Source organism: Mauremys mutica, unplaced genomic scaffold (assembly GCF_020497125.1).
Source record: "Mauremys mutica isolate MM-2020 ecotype Southern unplaced genomic scaffold, ASM2049712v1 000101F_np12_subseq_7647038:7791248_obj, whole genome shotgun sequence".
NCBI classification, from domain to species: domain Eukaryota; kingdom Metazoa; phylum Chordata; order Testudines; family Geoemydidae; genus Mauremys; species Mauremys mutica.
Genome location: NW_025422846.1, coordinates 66,045 through 88,699, shown reverse-complemented (window position 1 = coordinate 88,699; position 22,655 = coordinate 66,045). Strand labels below are relative to the sequence as shown.

Below are 22,655 nucleotides of genomic sequence, written 5' to 3'. Positions count from 1 at the left end.
GAAATTGATCTGCAGGTTTTCATTACCGGTATACTTAACAAATATACAACTTCTGTTCCTATATCAAGGAAGATGAAAGTGCTAAGAAATAACAGGCCTGTATGCATTTGTTAACTTATATACATCCATATGCAAATCAAGTGCAATCATTGGATTTCTGGCAAGCTACTAGTGCAGACATCAAAAGTCTCACAAAAGCACGCACCTTGGCAATTGTTTTAATGAAATAAGGGCTAAAACTACATTTCCAATTTAGACTAAACCACAGAACTTGTTATAGACTGAATTTTGCTTCATGATAGCATTGCAAAAACAAAAATACAGCCAAAGAGAGAAATATATAGCAGTATAGTCATGAAAATGATAGAAATATTAGCTGAGTACAAAAACCATATTTAGAATGTGCCTATACACACTGCTACCCTGCTATAACGCGACCCGATATAACACAGCTTCGCATATAGCACAGTAGCAGCGGGGCTTCGCCGGCGATTTAAAGGGCCTGAGTCTCCCCGTGGCCAGTGCCCCAGGCTCTTTAAATCACCGCTGCAGCCCTGCCACCGCTACCCTGATATAACGGCGTTTCACTTATAACACGGTAGGGATTTTTGGCTCCCCACGACCGTGTTATATTGAGGTAGCGGTGTATTTTCATAACACGCTATAGATTAGGAACAACAAACACTGCTGTGCCGTTAATTCTCAAATTATTTATTTGCTTAGCCACTGCATTAATATATAAAATAAACACCCAATGCAAATGTCAAATCTGTTTGTATATTAAATAAGATTTACTGTTCTTAAATTCCAGAGGGTTTCTTTCCTTGTTGATGAGCCTACTGTATTCTCCATTTAGAACATCTATTAATTCTAATATTTCTAGGCTGCTCTGACAAATGATGTCTGAATCTATAGCAGGATTAAGTATAATAAAAAATTGAGGCTTATGCAATTGTCACTTTTTTCCTTAAAAGCCTTAATGCCAAAGTAGCATTGACTATACTAGAAAAAGCAAAGATAAAATCAACTTTCCAAACATTTGAACGTCCCAAAAGGGTGTGGAAATTTCCTTTCCCCTGGAAAAAAAAAACCCAGAACAAAACTGTAGCCTTTCATCATAGCCCAGAGCAGCACTCTAGCTGCTGTTGCAGAACCTCCAGGGGGACTTGAGCATCTATTTTGTTGACCCACAAAATTTAAACTATTCTTGCAACATGTGTTTTAAATAGCTACCAAGTTATGATTATATTAAACCTATACGATTTGGATTTCCCTTTTAATACTGTATTCATTTTAATGAAAAAGCTACTAAAAGCCACAGTAACAAGCTCTACTACTTTTTTACTTTAAAACTTCTGTCAGTGGTCATTACCCTATAATAAATTTGTGTATGCTTTTTTTTCTCTCTCAAATATGAATTCCAATCACTTTTTCATAGGTTGGAAGAGAATTGACCCTGAATATAGATATGACCTTTGATTAGTCAACACTAATAACTTCACTATAAATGTAACTATTTCTGCAAGTAACTATTTGAACATGCCTTTGGTTGTGATCAGTGTTAATGAGTGATTATACATCAAAAATTATATAGGAAAGGTTAAGTCTGTAAATCTTTTAGGGATGCTTTGTGGTTTTAAAGTGTGGTTCTACTCTGAAAAGTTGACTATGGAAAGAACATACCCTTTTACTCAACAGATGTGCTATTTTTGTGTATTCAGTCGTATCAGCTGACATTAGTGACAGAATTTTTACTGTTTTTTAGTCCTATTTAGTGCTAAGAAAAGTTAAATGGATTTTACTACTTGAGCATCAACAGAATTGTTAACTAAGCCCGGGCCTACCTTGGGGGGCGGGGAAGGGGAGAGGAATCGATCTAATATAAGCAACTTCAGTTACGAGAATAGTGTAGCTGAAGTCGACGTATCTTAGATTGACTTACCTCGCGTCCTCACGGTGCGGGGTCGACTGCCGCTGCTCCCCCCGTCGACTCTGCTTCTGCCTCTCGGCAGTGGTGGAGTTCTAGAGTCGACGGCACAGCGATTGGGGATCGATTTATCGCATCTACACTAGACGCGATAAATCAGTCCTCGATAGATCGATCACTACCTGCCAATCCGGCGGGTAGTGAACACCTGCCCTTAGTTTCAACCAGTTGCACCTATGTACACTTATAGAAGATAATGGAGATTCACAGGCACTGAGGGATAGGTTATCCTGCAGAAACTTATTAGTTATGGGAAGAAAGTTATCAAAGATTAGGTTTTGAGCTGATAGTGTAAAGTAAGTCTCTTTACTTGTAAACTGGACACATTTGCTTCAGAAATCATTTGAGACAGAATAAATGTGGAAATCTGATTCCATTTTTCATCACTTTTAAAAGGAGAACTACACTTTAAAGATGGTCATTTATATAAATTGAGGAGCAACCCATATTGTGTTTTACCAGGTTGTCAAGAAAATGAAAACTTTACATTTTACACTTCTATTGTCTCTTCCTCTGTAGTATATAGAATAGGCAAAAATGCTTCAACACACTTTAATAAAGCATTTCTTCACCTCTGAAATGCTGATGCCTGTTGGCTATGAAAACATGAAAATACATATACTTTACATTAAATACATTAAGAGCTGGCTGACAAAAGGTATTTGAGGACTGATATATTTTTAAGTAGGTAGTGATATTTTTATCTTGATTCTGTAAATATGAAAATATTAAGTCTCTAGAACTTACACGAGTTAATTTAAATCATTGTCAAAAGAACTATCGAGTAACTGTTGCTTATGTCCCTAGTGCAGGGTGTGGAAGAACGGGAGCCATCTGTGCCATAGATTATACATGGAATTTGCTAAAAGCTGGGGTAAGGAAGATTTATAGGAATATAACTTATTGTAGAATTAAGTCACTTTATACCAGTGATTAAAATTAAGCTTCTAACTTGCTGAGGAGTAACAAATTCAGAAATATTAAATGTTAAAATTTTTAAAGTACAGTAACTCCTCACTTAAAGTTGTCCTGGTTAACGTTGTTGCGTTGCTGATCAATTAGAGAACATGCTCGTTTAAAGTTGCGCAATGCTCCCTTTATAATGTTGTTTGGCAGCCACCTGCTTTGTCCACTGCTTGCAGAAACAGCAGCCCATTAGAGCTAGCTGGTGAGGGTTTGGAACTCGGGTGGACAGGTGGCAGCCCCCTCTCAGCTTCCCTAAGTCCCCTGTGCGGCAGCCTCCCAGCAGGCTATCATTTGCTGGGCAGTTCCCTCCCCCCACTGCTGTGTGCTGCTCCTGCCCTATGCCTTGGAGCTGCTCCTGGGAACCTCCTGCTTGCTGTGCCGGAGGGGGAAGAGTGATAATGTCAGCATGTCCTTCTTGCCCCCCGCTCCTTTACCCCATCTCCATAGAGCTGGGAGGGGACATGACTGGGCTTAAGATGGAGGGAGCTTGCTCACAGCAGCTTCTGTCTCAACTTGCTGATCTACTTTAAAAGGCAGTGTACTTAGAGTGGGGTCAGCGTACTTAAAGGGGCAATGTGTGTTTCTTTCTCTCTCACATACGTGTGTCTCTTTCTCTTTCTGCCATGCTGTCTTCCCTCCCTCCATTCATGCTGCCTTGTAGAGTGTTGTCAACGTAGCCGCACAATGTGTTAATCCTTGAGGGCTCAGCCAGTGCTAGTTCATCATTTAGCAGTAAGGCATTCCCTGGGAAATACCCCAGCCTCTTCCACCCTCTGGCTTCACCACCTCAAGCAAGCTTCACAATTGTCATTGCTGTGTACAGTATTAAATTGTTTGTTTAAAACTTATTCTATTGATCGATTGTCTTTTGTCTGGTGACAAAAAATGTCCCTGGAACCTAACCTCTTCTCTCTCCTCCTCCTCCTCCCCCCCCCCCCAATTAATTCTTATGAGGAAATTGGATTCACTTAGCATCGTTTTGCTTAAAGTAGCATTTTTCAGGAACATAACTACAATGTTAAGCTAGGAGTTACTGTATACTAAAAATTGGCTTTAAGTTACTTACAGAAGCACTTTCCTATATCAACAAAACAAAACCAAACCTACCCAGTCTCAGAATGGAAGCATCTCAAGGTAAAACATCAAACTGTAAATTTAAGTAGTACATAGTTCTGAGTATATTGACCTGAATGCTGATCTGAAGTGCTGATTTTCAAATTATTTCCAAAGGTCAATTTTTCAACATCTATAAATATACTGCAAACTCATTGTTTCTTCTGAGAGGATTTCTTATAGCATCTTAGACTTTCTGCATTTGAAATTTCAAATGCAATCTGCTCTTATATTTCACTTTGTGGTTTTTAGATTCATCATGAAGCAAAGAGACATGCTGATGGGTTGCCATAATGTCAGTGTGTCAGACATTATTGCTTCTACCAAGTCTGTCTCACTTTCGGAATTAATCTTAAAAATATTTGTGTGATCTGCACTACCAGTGAAACCGTTATAAATACCAGTTCTGAGAGAACTGTTGCTCTAAATTACTTTCATAAGATTCACTTACATGGAGGGAATGGGTCAGCTTTCTATAAAAAGCAGTAAGGCATCCTGTAGTGGTAACTTTAAAAATTGGTCTGACACATTTTAAATCACTATGCTGACAATATACTGTATTGATTTTTATAGAAAAATAACACTACTTTGCCCTGTATTTCAGAAAATACCAGAAGAGTTCAATGTATTTAATTTAATACAAGATATGAGGACACAAAGGCATTCCGCAGTTCAGACCAAGGTATATTCTTCTGTAGTGTAGACTTGGACTTTATGGTATGTCCTCTTTTAAAAGGATCTTGTACATTAATCATAATCTCTAACATGCATACAACAGGAGCAGTATGAACTTGTCCATCGAGCCATAGCACAACTGTTTGAAAAGCAACTACAGAAATATGAAAGTTGCAAAGACTGGAAGATTGCTGATGGAGTGGTATGTTTTTCTTAGAGATATGGGTTTTCAATTAAAGTTATAGCTTTTACCTGCAGTTTTAAGTTTTACTGTGCATTCAGTCCTTGATCTTGTTTGTCTTTTAAATATTTTTGTGGTGATTGTGGACAGTTGGGCTATGTATATGTCTCTCAGCAGTTAACTTGTGCTCTGCCTGCTATGGCAAATTGATTTTGGAAGCAAAAAGCCACTTATCTATGCTAGACATTTAAAAGGAATTTTTTTTTACTGCTTACCACCAGTGCAACTTCAGCATTACTAGCAAAGGTAGGAGCTCTAGTGTAGACAGGGAACTCTTGGCATTTTAAACAGCCAGTCTGAGAAACTTGCTCTTAGCATGGTTAGTTAAGTGGGTAAAACTCCAGTGGCCAGTTTACACTAAGGGTACGTCTACACTACGGGATTATTCCGAATTTACATAAACCAGTTTAACAAAACAGATTGTATAAAATCGAGTGTGCGCGGCCACACTAAACACATTAAATCGATGGTGTGCGTCCACGGTCCGAGGCTAGCGTCGATTTCTGGAGCATTGCACTGTGGGTAGCTATTCCGTAGCTATCCCATAGTTCCCGCAGCCTCCCCCGCCCCTTTGAATTTCCGGGTTGAGATCCTAGTGCCTGATGCGGCAAAAATCATTGTCGCGGGTGGTTCTGGGTAAATGTCGTCAGTCACTCCTTCCGCTGGGAAAGCAACGGCAGACAAGCATTTCATGCCTTTTTTCCCTGGATTGCCCTGGAAGATGCCATAGCATGGCAATCATGGAGCCTGTTTCGCCTTTTGTGACTGTCACCGTATGTGTACTAGATGCCGCTCACAGAGGCGATTCAGCAGTGCTACACAGCAGCATGCTTTTGCTTTTGCATGATAGCAGAGATGGTTATCAGCCATATTGTACCATCTACCATACCATAAATTGGTAATAAGATGATCATGGCTACCAGTCCTTTTGCACTGTTCCATTTGCTGCTGTCATAAGTGCCCCTGGCTGCTCTTAGCCAGGGGCGCAAAAGCCAAAATTGGGAATGACTCCCTGAGTCAATCCCTCCTTTTTGGTATCTAAAAATAGAATCAGTCCTGCCTAGAATATGGGCAAGTGTACTAGAGAACCACTGTATCAGAGAACCAGAGAGCACAGCTGCTCTGTGTCAGATCCTGCAGAAATTATGAGCTGTATTCTATTCACAGGGGGTGCTCCTGCAACAACCCCACCTGTTGATTCCGTTCTTCCCTCAGCCTTCCTGGGCTACCGTAGCATTGTCCCCCCACTTGTGTGATGAAGTAATAAAGAATGCAGGAATAAGACACAGTGAATTGTTAGTGAGATATGAGTGGAAGGCAGCCTCCAGCTGCTATGATAGTCCAGACAGGACAGTAAGGAGTGTGTAGGAGAGGAGCCCAGCATCCCTCTGCTAGTTCAGGGGCAATTGAATCTTTTCTTTACACATGAAGGGTGGGGGCTGATGGAGCTCAGCCCCCTGTTGCTATGATGACGATGGTTATCAGCCATACTGTACCATCTACCAGGAAAAATTAGGACCAGGCGCCCTTGATCGACCTAACAGATGCTAGTCAGCATGGTTACCAGTCCTTTTGCACTGCCCCATGTGCCAATAGGCTGATGATGAGGACGGATACCAGTCATTTTGTACCATCAGCCATCCATAGCGTGGGGGGAGCAAGGATGTTGGTGTTGAGTGCTGCACCATCGCGTCTATCTGCAGCATTCAGTAAAGATAGGGTGACATGTAAAAGAGTCAAGAGAGGATTGTTTTCCCTTTCACTTCTGGGGGTGGGTGGGGGGGTGCGTAAATTCCCTAGCTATGCCCTGACCCACCGCGGACACTGTTTTTGACCCTAGAAGCATTTGGAGCTCAGCCAAGAATGCAAATGCTTTTCAGCGACTGCAGGAACTGTGGGATAGCTTGAGTCCTCCATGAGCGTCCATTTGATTCTTTGGCTTTCCGTTACGCTTGTCACGCAGCAGTGCGCTGAGTCCCTGCTATGGCATCTGTCGGGAGATATTTAAAAAATGATTTTGAATTTCGTCTTCTGTAACGGAGTACTGATAGAACAGATTTGCCTGCCCTTACAGCGATCACGTCCGCATCGTCCATGCGGGAGCTCTTTCTTTCTTTTGATTTTTAACTGCATCACCACCCGTGCTGATCGGAGCTCCACGCTGGGCAAACAGGAAATATTCAAAAGTTTGCGGGGCTTTTCCTGTCTACCTGGCCACTGCATCCGAGTTCAGATTGCTGTCCAGAGCGGTCAGTGGTGCACTGTGGGATACCGCCCGGAGGCCAATACCGTCGATCTGCGGCCACACTAACCCCAATCCGATATGGTAATACCGATACTAGCGCTACTCCTCTCGTTAGGGAGGAGTACAGAAACCGGTTTAAAGAGCCCTTTATACCGATATAAAGGGCCTCTTAGTGTGGACGGGTGTGGCGTTAAATCGGTTTTACGCTCCTAAAACTGGTTTAAACGCGTAGTGTAGACCAGGCTTAATTCTTTCTTTGGCTGCTACTGGTGGTAACATCAGTAGGAAACAAGGCCTGGCCTACTAGAAATGAACAGTAAAATGATGTGGTGAATAAAACAGTTAAGGAGCAAATTAAATTTTAAATCAAAGCTCTGTCCAAGGAAAAACTTAAAGTGCAATAATTTGTCCTCTGACTAGTTTAATAATTACAAATAAAGGTGGGAATGGAGTAACACTTCAGTAATTTTCAAAACTCTTGAATGGACAAACCAACTTTCCATTTCCCCCGAGCCCCTGTATCTATCTATCTATCTTATCTTATCTTAAAATATGGCAATGTTAAGAGTTTATTGTTTAAACCAGTTAAATGTGGAGATCAGAGTGCTGAGTTAGATTATAGTATTTTCTACGTATCTTAGCAATTCTCACCAGTGTCAGACATTTTTGTTTGGATATGCTTGTATCATCCAGGTGTGGGCCTGGAGAACAAGCCCTGGCCCAGTGAGGAGGGGAAGTCAGGATGGGCGGGACTGGAGAGTGAGCTCACCTCAGGCAGCAGCAGCTCCTGTATCCCGCAGGGCTGGGCCGTGATGACAGAGGGGCAAATGGGCCAAACCCGAATGGTGCTGCGACCCTACACACCAGATTTTTGTTTGTTTGTTTGTTTAACACCAGTTTCTTCCTAGTACCATTCAGGTTCTCACACCTCCCTGATAACCTCTTCGCCACATTTTGAAAACCTCTGCTCTGATGGAAATATGCCTGAAAATATTTGGCTCACTTGGAGTTCATAGTTCCCTGATTCCCATCTCAGAAAATTGCCAACTTGGGGACTGACATAGACACTTGAAATGGCAGAGACTCCCCATCTCAGGAAAGGATTCAGAAACTGGAAACATTTGCTCTCTTCCTGAGTTGGTGAGTCTTCCCCAGCTGGCTGTGTATGTCATTTCTGAGCATGCCAATGTTATGCCAAGACCTGGTAGTGTGTGCAGTTTTCGTTCCTGAAACTTAAAGTAGCAACTCTTACAGTTCATACTGTCTACAAGGGAGGACTTGAAAAAGTCCCTTGAGCCACTTATCAGTCAAATCCTCCTCTGGTGAATGAACAGGAACACCACACTCAGAATTTATACACTCACCCTATAAATACATACACATGGATGCCAGCCTTATAAGCTGGGGAGCCCACATTTTCAGGAAATAGGTCCAGCAGAGCTGGCCAGCCAGAAAGAGGATTGCACAAAAGTATTTTGGAGCTCAGGCAGTCTTCCTGGTCTTACTTAGCTTGCTGCATGTGTACTTTCACAAATAATCATAAGGTCAAGTAAAACAACTATAGTACAAAGCACCAGAGGGTCATCCATTTAAGCCTTGTTGAGGGGAGTGCATCAAATCCTGTACATGTTCTGAGCTGGATTAGCACACAGACTAATTGAGAAGAACTTAAATTCATACTGGAGAGTGGATTGCTGCACAGTGATGGGGTACACATCAGATACCAGACCTTAGATGACTTCTCATTCAGATGGAAAAAACTGAGGCTTATGTGTTCCCATCTCTTCAATAAATTCCCAATGAGTAGAAGGTGTAGAGAGCAAAGGTTGTATTTGATCCTTATTACTCCAGAGGACTTGGTTCTCAGGTATCAACATGAAATTATCTCAGAGTTTGGACCTGTTGCACGACAGTATCCCAGCCATGTTCAGGCTTAAGGATCTGGCTTTTTAAGGTTGGGCCTTCTTGAAAGTCTCCCCAACGTTCTTCCTTGCTGGAAAAAGGACTTGTGTCATTCTGTTGTTAACTTACTATTTATATACATATACTTGTATATTATAAAACTTAGTAGCACCTATTTATCAGAGAGTGTGTGCGTGTCTGTTAGGTGCTGTACAAATTAATCAGAAGTTATGGTTTCTGACCTTAGAGCTTGGTCTAATTGGATAAGATTCAATAAAGTTGTCATAATAAATAGGATGGAATAGTGAGGGATGAGGATAATAGTGGTGGGAATATATGGTTACATAAGCTATGTACAATCCAGTTCTGAATCACATAAAGTTGTTAATCATGAAAAAAACAAAGTACACCTCTGCAGTCCCATCTGTCTAGGTCAGTGTTTTCTTGCTGGTGCAGAACCAAACAGGTCTCAAAGCATACTGCAGTTCGAGTTTCTTCAGGAGGGTTTTGAGAAGGTTTTTATAATTTAATGCCCTTTGGGTTCAGGCATTTGCTCTTAGTGTGCTCAACGAGTAGCCAGTATGGGCTCAGCCTCTGCTGATAAGTTTCTTTAAGGCAGTCTTCTGCCTCATCCACTTAAATCAACAGTCTCTCCCTGTAGCCTGTACCTAGTCTATAACCCTCTGACTCCCTTGAGTCACTAAAATTCATTCTTCTTTACATCTTGTTTTTTGAAGTTTCTTTTCCCATGGCCGTTAGGGAGTCAGATTAGAACTGCTATTCATTTTCCACAAGGATATAGTAATTGTCTTGGTTTTCTCCCAAAGTTGGTCACTTTTTTTACCTTAACCAGGAGCTCTCCCTCCCTAACCTCTGTCCTAACATGGGGCAGATTGACATCCTGCAGTATTTCCTAGGAAAGTGGTTTCCAAACTGGGATTCGTGAAATGTTACAGGGGGTTCTCAGGGGGGAATTCCCTAATGGCGGACAGAGCTGTCCCTAGGGACCCCAAGCAGCTCAGGACCAGCAGCCCGGAGCCCCTGGACTTCCAAGAATAAGCAGATCAAAGCAAGCATATCTATCATACTGAGGAGATTTTAAACTTCAGGACTCCTTATAAGAAATGAAAAGGCAGGTGGATATTTTTTGCTGTTTTTAAAATTAAATAGGCAGCTAGTATTTGTTTTTAAAATTATTATAAAAAATTTAAGCTTTATTGTAACATACATTGTTTGCCTGGACTGCTCAAGACCTGAATGCTTGTGTAGTAGGAACGATTTGAGTTGGCTTCTTAAATACCTTCATGCTGTTTCACATCTGATACTCCTTGATGAAACATAGGAGCCTTGTCTTATAACAGGCTTATTCAAAGTGATACAAGCTACGAAAGTGAGATCTTGGAAGAGTGTTGCCGTTTTCATAATGTAATAAAAATACTGTAATGATAAAAATTAATAATAGTGTGTAATAAGCATGTCAAAAACAAATTTTATATTTCCAAGATGAATGCTTTTATAATTTATACTCGGGTAAAGGAGAAAATCCCTGGAACTACTAATTCTTAGGAGGGGGTTCGCGAGACTTGACATTTTAGTGAAAGAGGTTCACAGGTTGTTAAAGTTTGGGAACCACTGATGTAGGGTGACCAGCTGTCCCGTTTCTAAAGGGACAGTCCCGTATTTTAGCCCTCCCGCAGGTGTCCTGACTTTTTCTTTAAAATGGGCAAATTGTCCCGTATTTTCTGTCTCCCCCGCACCAGTACTGGTGGGTCCTGCTGCTGGCTGGATCCCTGCTTGCCACCCATCCACCAGCAGTGAGGGGGGAGGGCATACAGTGGCTGACAATGGGGGAGAGTGTGCAAGGCTGGTGGTGGGGCAAAGATGCAATGTGCGGGACTGGCTGCTCCCTCTGCTGCTGCATCAGTGCAGCCCCCGCTGCATGCCGGCTCTTGGCCAGCAGGGCCCCGTCCCATTTCCAGCTGGCACTGGCTGCACGTTGTGGTGGCTAGTGAGTGCGGGCAGGTAACAGGCAGCAGCCAGTTAGGTGTTACCTCTGCTGCCCACCCATCGGCCCTTTACATGCTCCCTCTTTCACTGTCCTCTCTCTGCTTTGCCCCTTCGCCCACCGAGCCCCACTGCTCCTCCGTACCTCCCCCTGCCCCTCCGGTGGGGTGCATTCCACTCCCTGTGCTATGGGGAGAACCAGCCCCTGGTCAGAGTGCTCAGCTCACCAACAGCCTGGCTGGCAGGCTTCTTCCTTCCTCACTGTCTCTGGCTGGGCTGGTTCCCTGGGAAAGCCCAAGACCCTCCAGGCTGGGCGCTGGCCAGGAGGAGCCAAGCCCTGCATGTGCCAAAGCCCCACACAGCGCTGGCATGGGGAAGCCTCTGCACCCCTCGGTTAAGCTCTGGAGGCAGGGGGAGGGAAGGATTTCCAGCCAGTTCCGCCCCAAACCTGTAGGCTCCACAGCAGCCCTGGAGCAGGGGCTTAGCACCCTCTTCCCCTGTGCCCCACCTACCTCACCCTGGATCCTGCCCCCAGGGAGTGCGGGGCTGCTCTATCTCCTAGGCACCCTTCTCTGCTGAGCCACCGCTCTGGTCGGGTTTGCTAAAGCTCCTGCAGTCAGGTTCCCTGGGCTTCGATGCACAGTGCAGCCTTAGGGTTTAACCCCTTCCCAAGGCCAATTTGGGGGGGAAGCTGGTACAAATTACCGGGGCCTGGTGGTCTGGAAAGGGGCCCAGCTCCGTCGGCCCTGTTTAGCTAGTCCGCCCTTACTGGGGGGCCTGAATTTTTTTTTTCACGGGGCCCGAACCCGCCTTTGGTGGCCCTGCCCCTTCCTGCCTGCACTGTACCTGGATGTGGCTAGGTTATGTAGTTGGCCAACAGCGGCCAGGAAGGAGCAAGCTACTTCCAGCCACACGGCTTGGGGTGTGGAGGGGGGAAGAGATGAGCTCTGCAAACACGGGGGGCCAGGTCATCCCTTCCCCCGCCCTGCTCCCCTGCAGCCGGAAGCAGCTCCCATCCCTTTCCTCCCACACACTGCCAAAAGGCTGCTGCTGGCCACATTCTGGTGTGAACCCTGGCAGAAATCTGGGGAGGGGGGAATGTGACCCTGCGTGCCCTCCACGTGTTGCCTCCGGAAGAGATGGTGCCAGGAGAGGCAGGTCAGTCCTGGGTGCCCAGCCAGGCATGAAGGGCAGAGAGTGCTGGGCAGGGAGGGTCAGGTAGGTTGGTCACCCCCTGCCGAGTGTGAGTGTGTGAGGAGGTAAGGGGGTGTGTCTCACCCCTCCCCATGTGAACCCTAAAGCCTTAAAGATAAGAAGGTAAATAAGAAAATATTATGTAGTTGGATTCTTTTTTTCAACAGGAGACTCAGTCAACTTGATGTTAATTTGAATGTTTGTACTGCATAGTTCTGTAAATCTTCCCCACCTTCTTTCCCAGTCTACTTTTTGTCATATCTACCTGATCATAGCTGGCCCCTCTTGGGACGATCTTGGATCTGCACTGTTTGTGGGAACAATCTTGAAAAATAAATTTCATATCTTATACTTATTTTCCAGCACAGTACATCCATCCAATCAGGTACCACCTGTTATAGTGTAGGAAAAAGGGTAGGATAAGATGACCATTTTTTAGAATGCATTACTTGGGGATCCAGTGCCCTAGCAAGGATGGGTTTGGGGTGTTATGGGTGTCTACTGCTGGAGTGACATCTTAAGGAGAAACAACCCGGTCTGCTCTGGCTATGTCTAAGGAAAATTGGCAGGTAATAGAAATTTGTTCCTTTTTTTAAAATGTTTTTACTAGTTTATTGTCTTGCAATATGGGCTTTGAGCTGTTTTGGTTAGGGTTCATTGTTCTTAATTGTACCTAAATTGTCTCTTAATATAAAAGTACCTACAGTCAAGGATAGGTACTTCTGGTGTGTCAGTATATTCCTGTGCAGATTTGAGATGCTTCAGATGAAACTGAGAGGATACCTAGCAGTGTCGTGGAAACAATATTCTCAGCATCTGATGGAAATTCTACCTCTTGTAGTCCCAGCAGCTGGAGTATAGAAATGCAAGGCAGCCGTAGACGTTTCTTGCCTTCTCATACACAGGGGTCACTGTAGTATTTGCATGTTGTGTGAATGTGCATAGAAGCAGGAGACGTAAGCAAAGGGGTGGGTGAATGTTCTGATGTTTAGTCAATTGGGCTAAATTCCTTGATTCATTACATTCGGATTGTGAGATGAGTTACTGTCTGAGAATCATGCTGACATAGCAATAAGAAATTTGTGTCTGTGGATAATTCTGAATCTACCAGTTCAGCCAGGGAAATGAATAGTCATCCTAGAGAGAATATTTAAATGAGATTTTAGGGAAGATAACCAGATAAACATACAGTATAGAAGAAAAGCTCTAATTGTATTACAAAAACTTTTGTGCCAGTCAAGTGTCACTTTCTTTCACCTGCTAAGGAGACAATTGTCGTATTGTTCCGACAATGGCATTCCATTCATTTTGAATACCAGTACTTAAAGGATCTGATTAAACTGAAGACTCCTAGATTGATTTATATTACAGTTGCATCTGTAACACATTCGGGGTACTGCACACATAGATAGGGTCTAAGTCTTCCTAATTAAGAGCTGTTCAATAGAAATTACATTTATCTGAATAAAATTGTACCTACTTTTAACATCTAAGATTACTGTTACTAAGAGGACATTTTTTTCCCCCCATAGTTCACTTTTTCATTAGACAAGACTGTTTTATTGGACAGTAGCATGTGTGCATGTCCTTCCTAGGCTATGGAAAAGTGTTAACCAGAAACATGAGCAGTAAAAATTAAACTGGAAATGGCAGCAGGGAGGTTTGAGGTGTGCTGGTATATATTTTTTTTATATTAAAATACTCTCTGGGAGTCTTTTTCATAAGCCCCCATCAGAATTAATATATTTTCAAAAATGAAAACATTTGTTTTTTGAGTTGAAATCCTGTTGCAGCCGTTGGTTCAGTGTTTTCTTTTCTTTGGGATCTTAAATATCACGTCAATATAGTGTCGTCGATCTGTTCAACAGAATCAGCCTGGCTGGCCAGCTTCTTCAGAGATCTCCTACAGCTCTCATTCAGCAGCTCCCTGCAGCAGGGAGGTGAGAAAAAAGGGTTGGGGGGTAGACCTAAATGTGTTTGGTGTTCCTTGGGACCTACCAACGCCACTCTGCTGGAAAGACTCTTCATAAATCCTTCATTAGTCCTGCCATGAGTGCAGGGGACTGGACTAGATCAGTGGTTTTCAAACTGCAGGTTGTGACCCAGTACTGGGTCGTGGAATGTAAGGCATTGGATCGTGGCGGTGGTGCTGCCCAGCTAAAGAGGCTAGTCCCTACCTATTCTGACACCGCGCTGCGCCCCAGAAGCTGCCAGCAGGCGGGAGAGCTATGGGGCTCTGCACACTGCCCCTGCCTTGAGTACTGGCTCCACACTCCCATTGGCTGGTTCCTGGCCAATGGAAGCCAAGTGGGACGGTGCCTGTGGGCAAGAGCCATGTGGAGCCACTTGCACGCCTCCACCTAGAAGCCGGACCTGCTGCTGGCGACTTCCAGGGTACAGTGTGGTCCACGGTGCTGGGATAGGCAGGAAGCCTACCTTAACACTCCTGCTGCACTGCTCACCGGGAGCCGCCCGAGGTAAGCCTGTGCCCCAATCCCCTGCCCCAGCTCTTAGCCCTCCAAACCCAGAACCCCTTCCTGCACCCCAAACTCCTCATCCCCGGCCCCAGCCCAGAGCCTGCACCCCCCAACCCAGAGCCCTGACCCCCTCCTGCACCCCAGCCCAGAGCCCCCTCCCACACCCTGAACCCCTCATTCCCGACCTCCACCCTGCAGCCCTCACCCCCACGCCTCAATCCTCTGCCCCAGCCCTGAGCCCCTCCCACACCCCAAACCTCTCATCCCCAGCTCTGTTGGGTCACGGGCATCAACAATTTTCTTCAACTGGGTCGCCAGAAAAAAAGTTGGAAAACCACTGGACTAGATGATCTCTCGAGGTCCCTTCCAGTCCTATGATTTTATGATAAACAGAAGGTGAATACATTTTTTAATATATATGCATGTGCCTTTTAATGTTCAGTTAGAAACTTGATTTATTTTAAATGTAATCAATTTTTAAAAATCCATTTGACAGTGTCCTTTTACTTTCTTTTTTTTTTAAGTACTGTGCATTAAAAATGTTTAAAGGTATAACTCAATGTGATCCAGTGTCCCTAGGGCAGCCCTCACTGGAAATGCAAAGGGCAGGGCAGGATGCGAAAGGGAGAGCAGACACTCCCAAAACTGGTGGTTAACACTGAAGTTAAACTCTTCAACCAGTCACAAACTGTGCTCCTGATCCCCCACACTGGTTATCAAGAAGCTAAAAAGGAAATCACACAGCCCCCTTTATTGCATTCCAGTTCTCTGGCTCCCAATCAGCATATAGGTCCAGTGCAGTGAGAAGTTATTTAAAAAGCTCTGCTCACATATACAAAATGTTCTTCTGCACCCCAAAGGTCCCGCCACGTTGCCAGGTGGGTATTAGGTTAGATATTACCCAAAATATCATGCTGCCAGCCAGTCCTTTAGTGTCTAGAACTAAAGGTTTATAATAAAAGAAAAAAAAGAGATTTGTTAAATGGTAAAGCAATCAAGTACATACAGACTTCAAAGTCCATATTTCAGGTGCTTAGCGGTATTGGTGAGTTTGTTGGCTTGGCTTGAAAGTCCTTCTGAAACACATCCATTGCTTCGATGGGTCATTCATTCAGTCCTTCTGTTCAGAGCTTCAGTTTGTAGAAAACTGAGGTAAGAAGCAGGACTGAAGACAAAATGGAGATGATGCAGCAGCCCTTTATGTTCCTTTTGCCATGTGGCTTGTACTTCCTGTGTCCCAAACACAAGCTTCACAGTACATGGGCATGGAAAAGCCTTAAAGTTCTGTCCACAAGCATGCCCCTGCAAATCCTGTTGAGTCATAAGGTATGTCCCCTGACTCCTTTCAATGGTGACCTTGATGGGCCATCAAACAGGCTAGGCAGTGCTGATGCCAGTCTGCATGGGAGTGTCACCCAGAAACACAGCAGAAGTTTTGAAATACAGATATACCATACATATCAATAACTCATAACACAAAGGTATGATACAAACCTATAAACAAGATTATCATACTTGGCAATTTATAACATTTTCACATGGCATATCTGGTCAGATTTCTTGCAATTTTAGAATATTGGTATCAGCAATATTATAAAGTCTCCCACATTTCATGGGACTTAATCCTTTGTCATGTTTTATCAACATTAGCCACTAATGCAAGGTCTGTTCTACTAAGTAGATTGGTTCCTGTTGCATAACATGATCCTACCATTTCCTCTTCGGGTTTCTCTTGCATGTCTTCCTGTGAAAATTATATAATACAATTATGTAATAACTTACATGTTCAAAGTGCTACAGAAACTTAAACTATGTGTTGTTGAGTCCTGGGTACCTGATACTGCACCTCTTTAATGTTTGGCAATTCTCAGTAAGAGGCCTCACCTCTGGAATTTTCTTCTGTTTGGACAGATATAATTTTTTGACATGTGGGGCACTGTGTGAAGCTTATTGCTCTTCAGAGGCTTTACCTTATTGGTTATATTGGTATCTTTTTGTTTCTTTTTTAACCTTTTGGTTTAAAAGATAAATTGCTACTTAAGGGAAGCATGTCAAACTTGTAGGATGTTCTGTGGCTCCTGTTGTGCTTTATGATGAGTACAAAAGAAATATCTGTTACTTACAACAGGGTCCATGAAAGAGTGACTACTGGGGAAGACTGAATAAACTCAGTAATCCTTAACAAACACATGCAGCTTCTGACTCAAACTATATATTTGAACTGTTGGGTTCAAAAGAAACTTGTGTTTTATATTCCTGGTCAGGAAGCTTTAAATTGTTTACTTGTAATGCAGTGCTCCTAGGAATTCTTGCTGTAAAATCGTGAAACTCTGCTGCTTGAGCTAAAAGACACAAGTTTGCTAGCTCAAAGCCACGCGCACATTCATAGACCTCTGTGGTACAGACACTGGGGAGGAGCAGAGAACCACACTGTAAGTGTGGGTTACAGCTGAATTATGAAGAGGTCTTGCAAAATAAGGTAGAGGTCCTGTGGAAATAGTATGTCATCATGTAATTAGACATATATCCTGCGTCTGTAAAAGGGATCTGAATTAAGTTTGCACAGGCAATCTTAGTTCTTGCATTTCCTAACCTTTTTGTGTGCTTGAGTTTGCAGCCTTAACATTTTTAACATAGCTTTTTGTATGTAGTTAAAATATAGCAACAAATACATGGCTACAGTCTACTTAGACTAGAGCAAAGATCATATAACATGTCTTCACTGTCAGTCTCAAATCTTCATCCTAGCTGACTTCTGTTAGATGTTTAGCTAAATAAGTTACCCATTAAATAATGGTTTGTTTACATTTAGTGCTCATTTTCTCTAGATAAAACACTGGTGTTTGGATACATTTCCCAAAGGAAATTTATACGGTGTGTGTCTTGACTACAGTTCCTAGGCTGAGAGCTGAAAAGATCTGTTCCCTGAACGTCAGTATGAAAATACTTTAACAAAGCATCCAATAATTCTGAATTATCACCATTTAGATTTAATCTGAATACTTGTTGCTGTAGCAAATCTCTTTGATCAGGACGGTAGATTCTGCATTCCCTTCAGAATTCCGATTTAGGCTGTTCCTTAGATCCAGAATGGGGCACACATCTCATGTGAAAACCACCTGGTGTTTTACCACTGCAGTGCTGATAACTATCTTCTGGTAGGCAAGAGCCCTACCACAATAGGAGAGAGTGAGGAGTATCTTCAAAATAGCAGTGGGTTGCCATTGGGCCAGATTCATAGATTCATAGACTCTAGGACTGGACGGGACCTTGAGAGGTCATTGAGTCCAGTCCCCTGCCCTCATGGCAGGACCAAATACTGTCTAGACCATCCCTGATAGACATTTATCTAACCTACTCTTAAATATCTCCAGAGATGGAGATTCCACAACCTCTCTAGGCAGTTTATTCCAATGTTTAACCACCCTGACTGTTAGGAACTTTTTCCTAATGTCCAACCTAAACCTCCCTTGCTGCAGTTTAAATCCTTTGCTTCTTGTTCTATCCTTAGAGGCTAAGATGAACAAGTTTTCTCCCACCTCCTTATGACACCCTTTTAGATACCTGAAAACTGCTATCGTGTCCCCTCTCAGTCTTCTCTTTTCCAAACTAAACAAACCCAATTCTTTCAGCCTTCCTTCATAGATCATGTTCTCTAGACCTTTAATCATTCTTGTTGCTCTTCTCTGGACCCTCTCCAATTTCTCCACATATTTCTTGAAATGCGGTGCCCAGAACTGGACACAATACTTCAGGTGAGGCCTGACCAGCGCAGAGTAGAGCGGAAGACACACCTGTTAATCTTTGAGATCTTTGTCTCATTCAATAACCAGCATACTGGTTCATGAATATATTATTGGTTTTTAAATCAATTGCTAGACTAGAGGCTGGTGGGCTAATATTCTTTGTCCTTCTTGTTTTGAGGCAGATTCTCTTCTTTAAACTTGTCTGCTGCTGGACAGTGCAATAACATCTGTCTAGGGAAGCAGGCAAGTGGTTGGTTGAGGCCAATAATCTGTGATTAGGAAGGCTAGGGTTTTCTCTTAATACCTCCATCTGTGCTGCTCTTTGGAGGATGAAGTTAATGGAACTAGGTTTAATTTAGATTTAGCTTTAATTTGGAAATGCAAGCTTCCCAACATTCTCACCAGTAGGGCTGTCTCTTGCTGGGGGTGGAGGTAGGGGCTCAATCAGGTGTCAGTCCTTGTGCTCTCTTCTGGGGTTGATACCAAAGGTACTGCTTAGAAGTCAGGTATTCTAGTTGACAGGCAACCACATTATAAAAGACTGTCAACTACTTAGTGTAAATAGGCCAAACGCTGTCAGAAGGCAACAGTAGGTCACATGTGCCCTGGATCACATCTGACTGATAAGCTAGGAGTGATAGGCATATCAGTTGAAATTAATGCCATGTTTCTGGGAATAAATTACTTGTTTCTGAGATCCTGGCAATGCCTGTTTTGCAAATTGTCTTTTTAAAGATATTTCAAAGTTAGCTCCAAGAAGATATCTTTTTCAAAAATATTGTGTATTCCATTTTTAATAGTACTATCTTCTGAACTTGCCTTCAGAATTGTTATACACATGTTTAAGGTAACTGTGTGCATGAAAACTAATATTGGCTTTGTCTGTACCTGGTGCAGTTCTAGTTAACCTGAATATGAAATTTCTTTAAAAAAAAAAAAAAAGTGTCAGGGTGGTGGGGGGGCCAGACATGGACGGACATTTTCCTTCTGCAGTGGCTTGCTGTGTAAGGCAGGAGAATCTCTCCAACTTTATTTTTAAATACAAAGGGGTACTGTCAACTTGAAAACTAGCCATTTTAGGGAAAATGCATTATCTTGTATACTACTCCCTCCTATTGAATCCCTTTTCCAATTTGTGTTTTCCTTTTGTGGTTTGAAAGATACATTTCCCACAAGATGGGAAACTGATTGTACAAAGGAAACAGTGAGACTCATTGTACACACAGTGCTGTCAAATACTTAAAGTAAACAATATGAAAAATACTTTGTTACTAAAGTGACAGATGAATCTGAGATTTGTTATATGCAACACTGAATAACGGTAAGTAAAAAAAATTGTTCAGAAGTGGGTTCTAAAGTTAGTGTCCTTTTAAGATCCTTGTCTCAATTCCCTCGGTGCTTTTTTGGGAGAGGTGCTTTATAAATATATGTATAGAACGTAATCTGTGCTTAAATTGGAAGCTGAAGCAAGTGTATGGTGGCTTAGTGACTTGCTGTTGTCACCCCATGCTTTTTTCAAGTTTGGTTTGGGTCCTCATTCTGTTTCAGGGACATGTAGAAATGTATTAAATTCTAGTGATCATGATTCTTTCAACTTTGAATAAAATATAGTTTGATTTATTTTTTTTGGCAGAATGAAACTATTACAGAGAAAACTCTCAATTCTGTAGATCTTGAGAAACAAGACTCTCCTCCACCAAAGCCTCCACGGACCCGCAGGTACTGTTCATCTTCTCAGTTTTGAGCTTAAAGAGAGTTACAAAGTTTATACTTAAATGACCAATCCTGTCTCATTTGATATTGCTAATAGCCCATATTTTGTACGAACAAATGGATTTTGTGAAAGTGTAACCAGTATTAATTTACATAATTCCAAAGGCAAGTTAAAATGTAATTTATGCAGCAATTGTTTCGCCTCGTTCTAGCAATTTGTCTTAGGACACTGAATAAAAGTCTTGCATCACAGCAACACCACATGTGGTATTTAATAGAAATCCTAACCTAGTCAACTGTTGCATGATCTCAAGATAATACACTTCGGAGATTCACAGACACACACATAATTAACTTAATGTTGAACAGGGCCGCCCAGAGGATTCCGGGGGCCCGGGGTCTTCGGCGGCGGCGGGCCCTTCCGTTCCGGGACCCGCCGCCAAAGTGCCCCGAAGACCCGCGGCGGGAGCCCCCCGCCGCCGAATTACCGCCGAAGCGGGACCCACCGCCGAAGCGCAGTCTGGTCTTCGGCGGTAATTCGGTGGCGGGGGGGAGGGGGTGCCTGCCGCGGGTCTTCGGGGCACTTCGGCGGCGGGTCCCGGAACAGAAGGGGCCCCCCGCCGCCGAAGACCGGGCTGCGCGGCGGCGGGTCCCGCTTCCCCCCTGCCCCAGCCCCAGCCTCTTACCCGAGCGCATCTCCGGCGGGGCCTGAGCTCCGTCCCGCTCAGAGCCGTGTGGTGAGGGGGCGGGGCTGTGAGCTCCACGCCGAGCGGAGGCAGCTGCCCCGCCCCCTCCCCACGCCGCTCTGAGCGGGGCAGGGCTCAGGCCCCGTTGGAGCTCCCAGCCCCGACCCCTCACCACGCAGCTCGGATCGGGGCGGGGCTCAGGGGCTCGGCCGGAGACTCGGCGCTTGATGCGCTGAGGCTCCAGGAGAGGGGCGGAGGCGGGAGCCTCCGCTCTTCTCTTGGGGGCCCCTGCGGAGCCCGGGGCCCGGGGCAAATTGCCCCCTTTGCCCCCCCCTCTGGGCGGCCCTGATGTTGAAAGTATGTTTTAATGGGGTCTATTTTGACCTTTGAATGTATTTTTGCAAACTTTAGGGGGTGAATTTGTGGTTTGAGTGTTGTAAATCAAGTGCTGCTTCTTTCCTGTTTGGGCTGTGAAGAGTGTGCCACCTTTTCATAGTGTTTTTATAGTGAGCATATAGTTAACTTCTTCCATGCTTCCTTTAGTATGGCGTATTTAGAAGCTCTTCAGATTATATATTTGTTTTTCCACCCCCTCAAAAAAACAACCACATAACCAAAATAAACTTCTCAGCAAAGCCTTTTTGGCAAAACAAAAGAACTTTGGAATATGGAAGCCAAACCTTTTAAAGATGTCCCAGAAAAAGTAAGGAAAGCCTTCAGAAAGCTAATAGTAAACTTTTTAAAATCACCATGGCTCAGATTTTTAAAGCTATTTAAGTGTTGCTGCACTCAGTGTCACAACACCTAACTGACTTAGGAGCCTATGCATCATGTGGGATTTAGGCACTTAGGAGTCTAAGGTCTGGTCTACACTGGGGGTGGGTGGGGGGAATCGATCTAAGTTACGCAACTGAAGTCAACAAACTTAGATCTACTTATCGCGGTGTCTTCACTGCAGTAAATAGATGGCTGATGCTCTCCTGTCAGCTCCACCTGCGCCTCTCGCTCCGGTGGAGTACCGGAGTCAACGGGAGAGCACTCGCGGTAGACGCGATAAATCGACCCCTGCTGGATCGATCACTGCCTGTCGATCCAGAGGGTAACGTAGACAAGCCCTAAATCTTCAATATTATGAAGACTTTCAGGCTGCAGCTAATGTTATGACTGCATAGTCGTAGCAATAGAAGCATGTTGAAGGGAGGATGTTTAAGAGCTTCCCCTAAATTGTTTATTTACAAAACTAACACAGACATTTACTTTGTCATATTTCCCCCTGATCCTGTAATATCTAATGCACACAAAAGCTATTATAATGCTATTTTTGGTTGTGTGTACAAACTTACATATAATGTTATCTGTTATACAAACGTACATTGATATTTAAAGCTTATATTTTTAAAGGTAAAAAGGAAGAATGCTTTAATAATTAAGAGCAATAGTTTTACCAACTGACCTTTTATTTATTCAAAGAGAAAAAACTTAAAACTGAGAAGTTGGGGACTGGATGTACAGATGTAAAATAGCTTGCAGAGACAGGCACACAAGGGTCTAAAGATACCTCCAGAAAAAAGAGAGTGAAAGGAAAATATGAAATATGGAGTGACTCTAAATGGTTAGTTTTGCTCTCTTTCTAGAAAGATAAACACAAGCAATTGGAACTTTAAAGCAGATAATAGTTAGGAGACAGCATGAAGAAAAGATGGTGA

General features: G+C 43.4%; 1 protein-coding gene across 2 annotated transcripts in view; it reads left to right on the top strand.

The window, feature by feature from the left end:
* LOC123356965 (tyrosine-protein phosphatase non-receptor type 12-like) overlaps nt 1-22,655 on the top strand; it is a 98,727-nt gene that overhangs the window by 37,364 nt on the left and 38,708 nt on the right. For both annotated transcript variants that reach the window (XM_045000219.1, XM_045000220.1), the window contains 4 exons: nt 2,795-2,861; nt 4,671-4,748; nt 4,845-4,943; nt 20,184-20,269. In XM_045000219.1, coding sequence (XP_044856154.1) covers nt 2,795-2,861; nt 4,671-4,748; nt 4,845-4,943; nt 20,184-20,269 — 330 coding nt within the window. The remainder of the gene's footprint in view (nt 1-2,794; nt 2,862-4,670; nt 4,749-4,844; nt 4,944-20,183; nt 20,270-22,655) is intronic.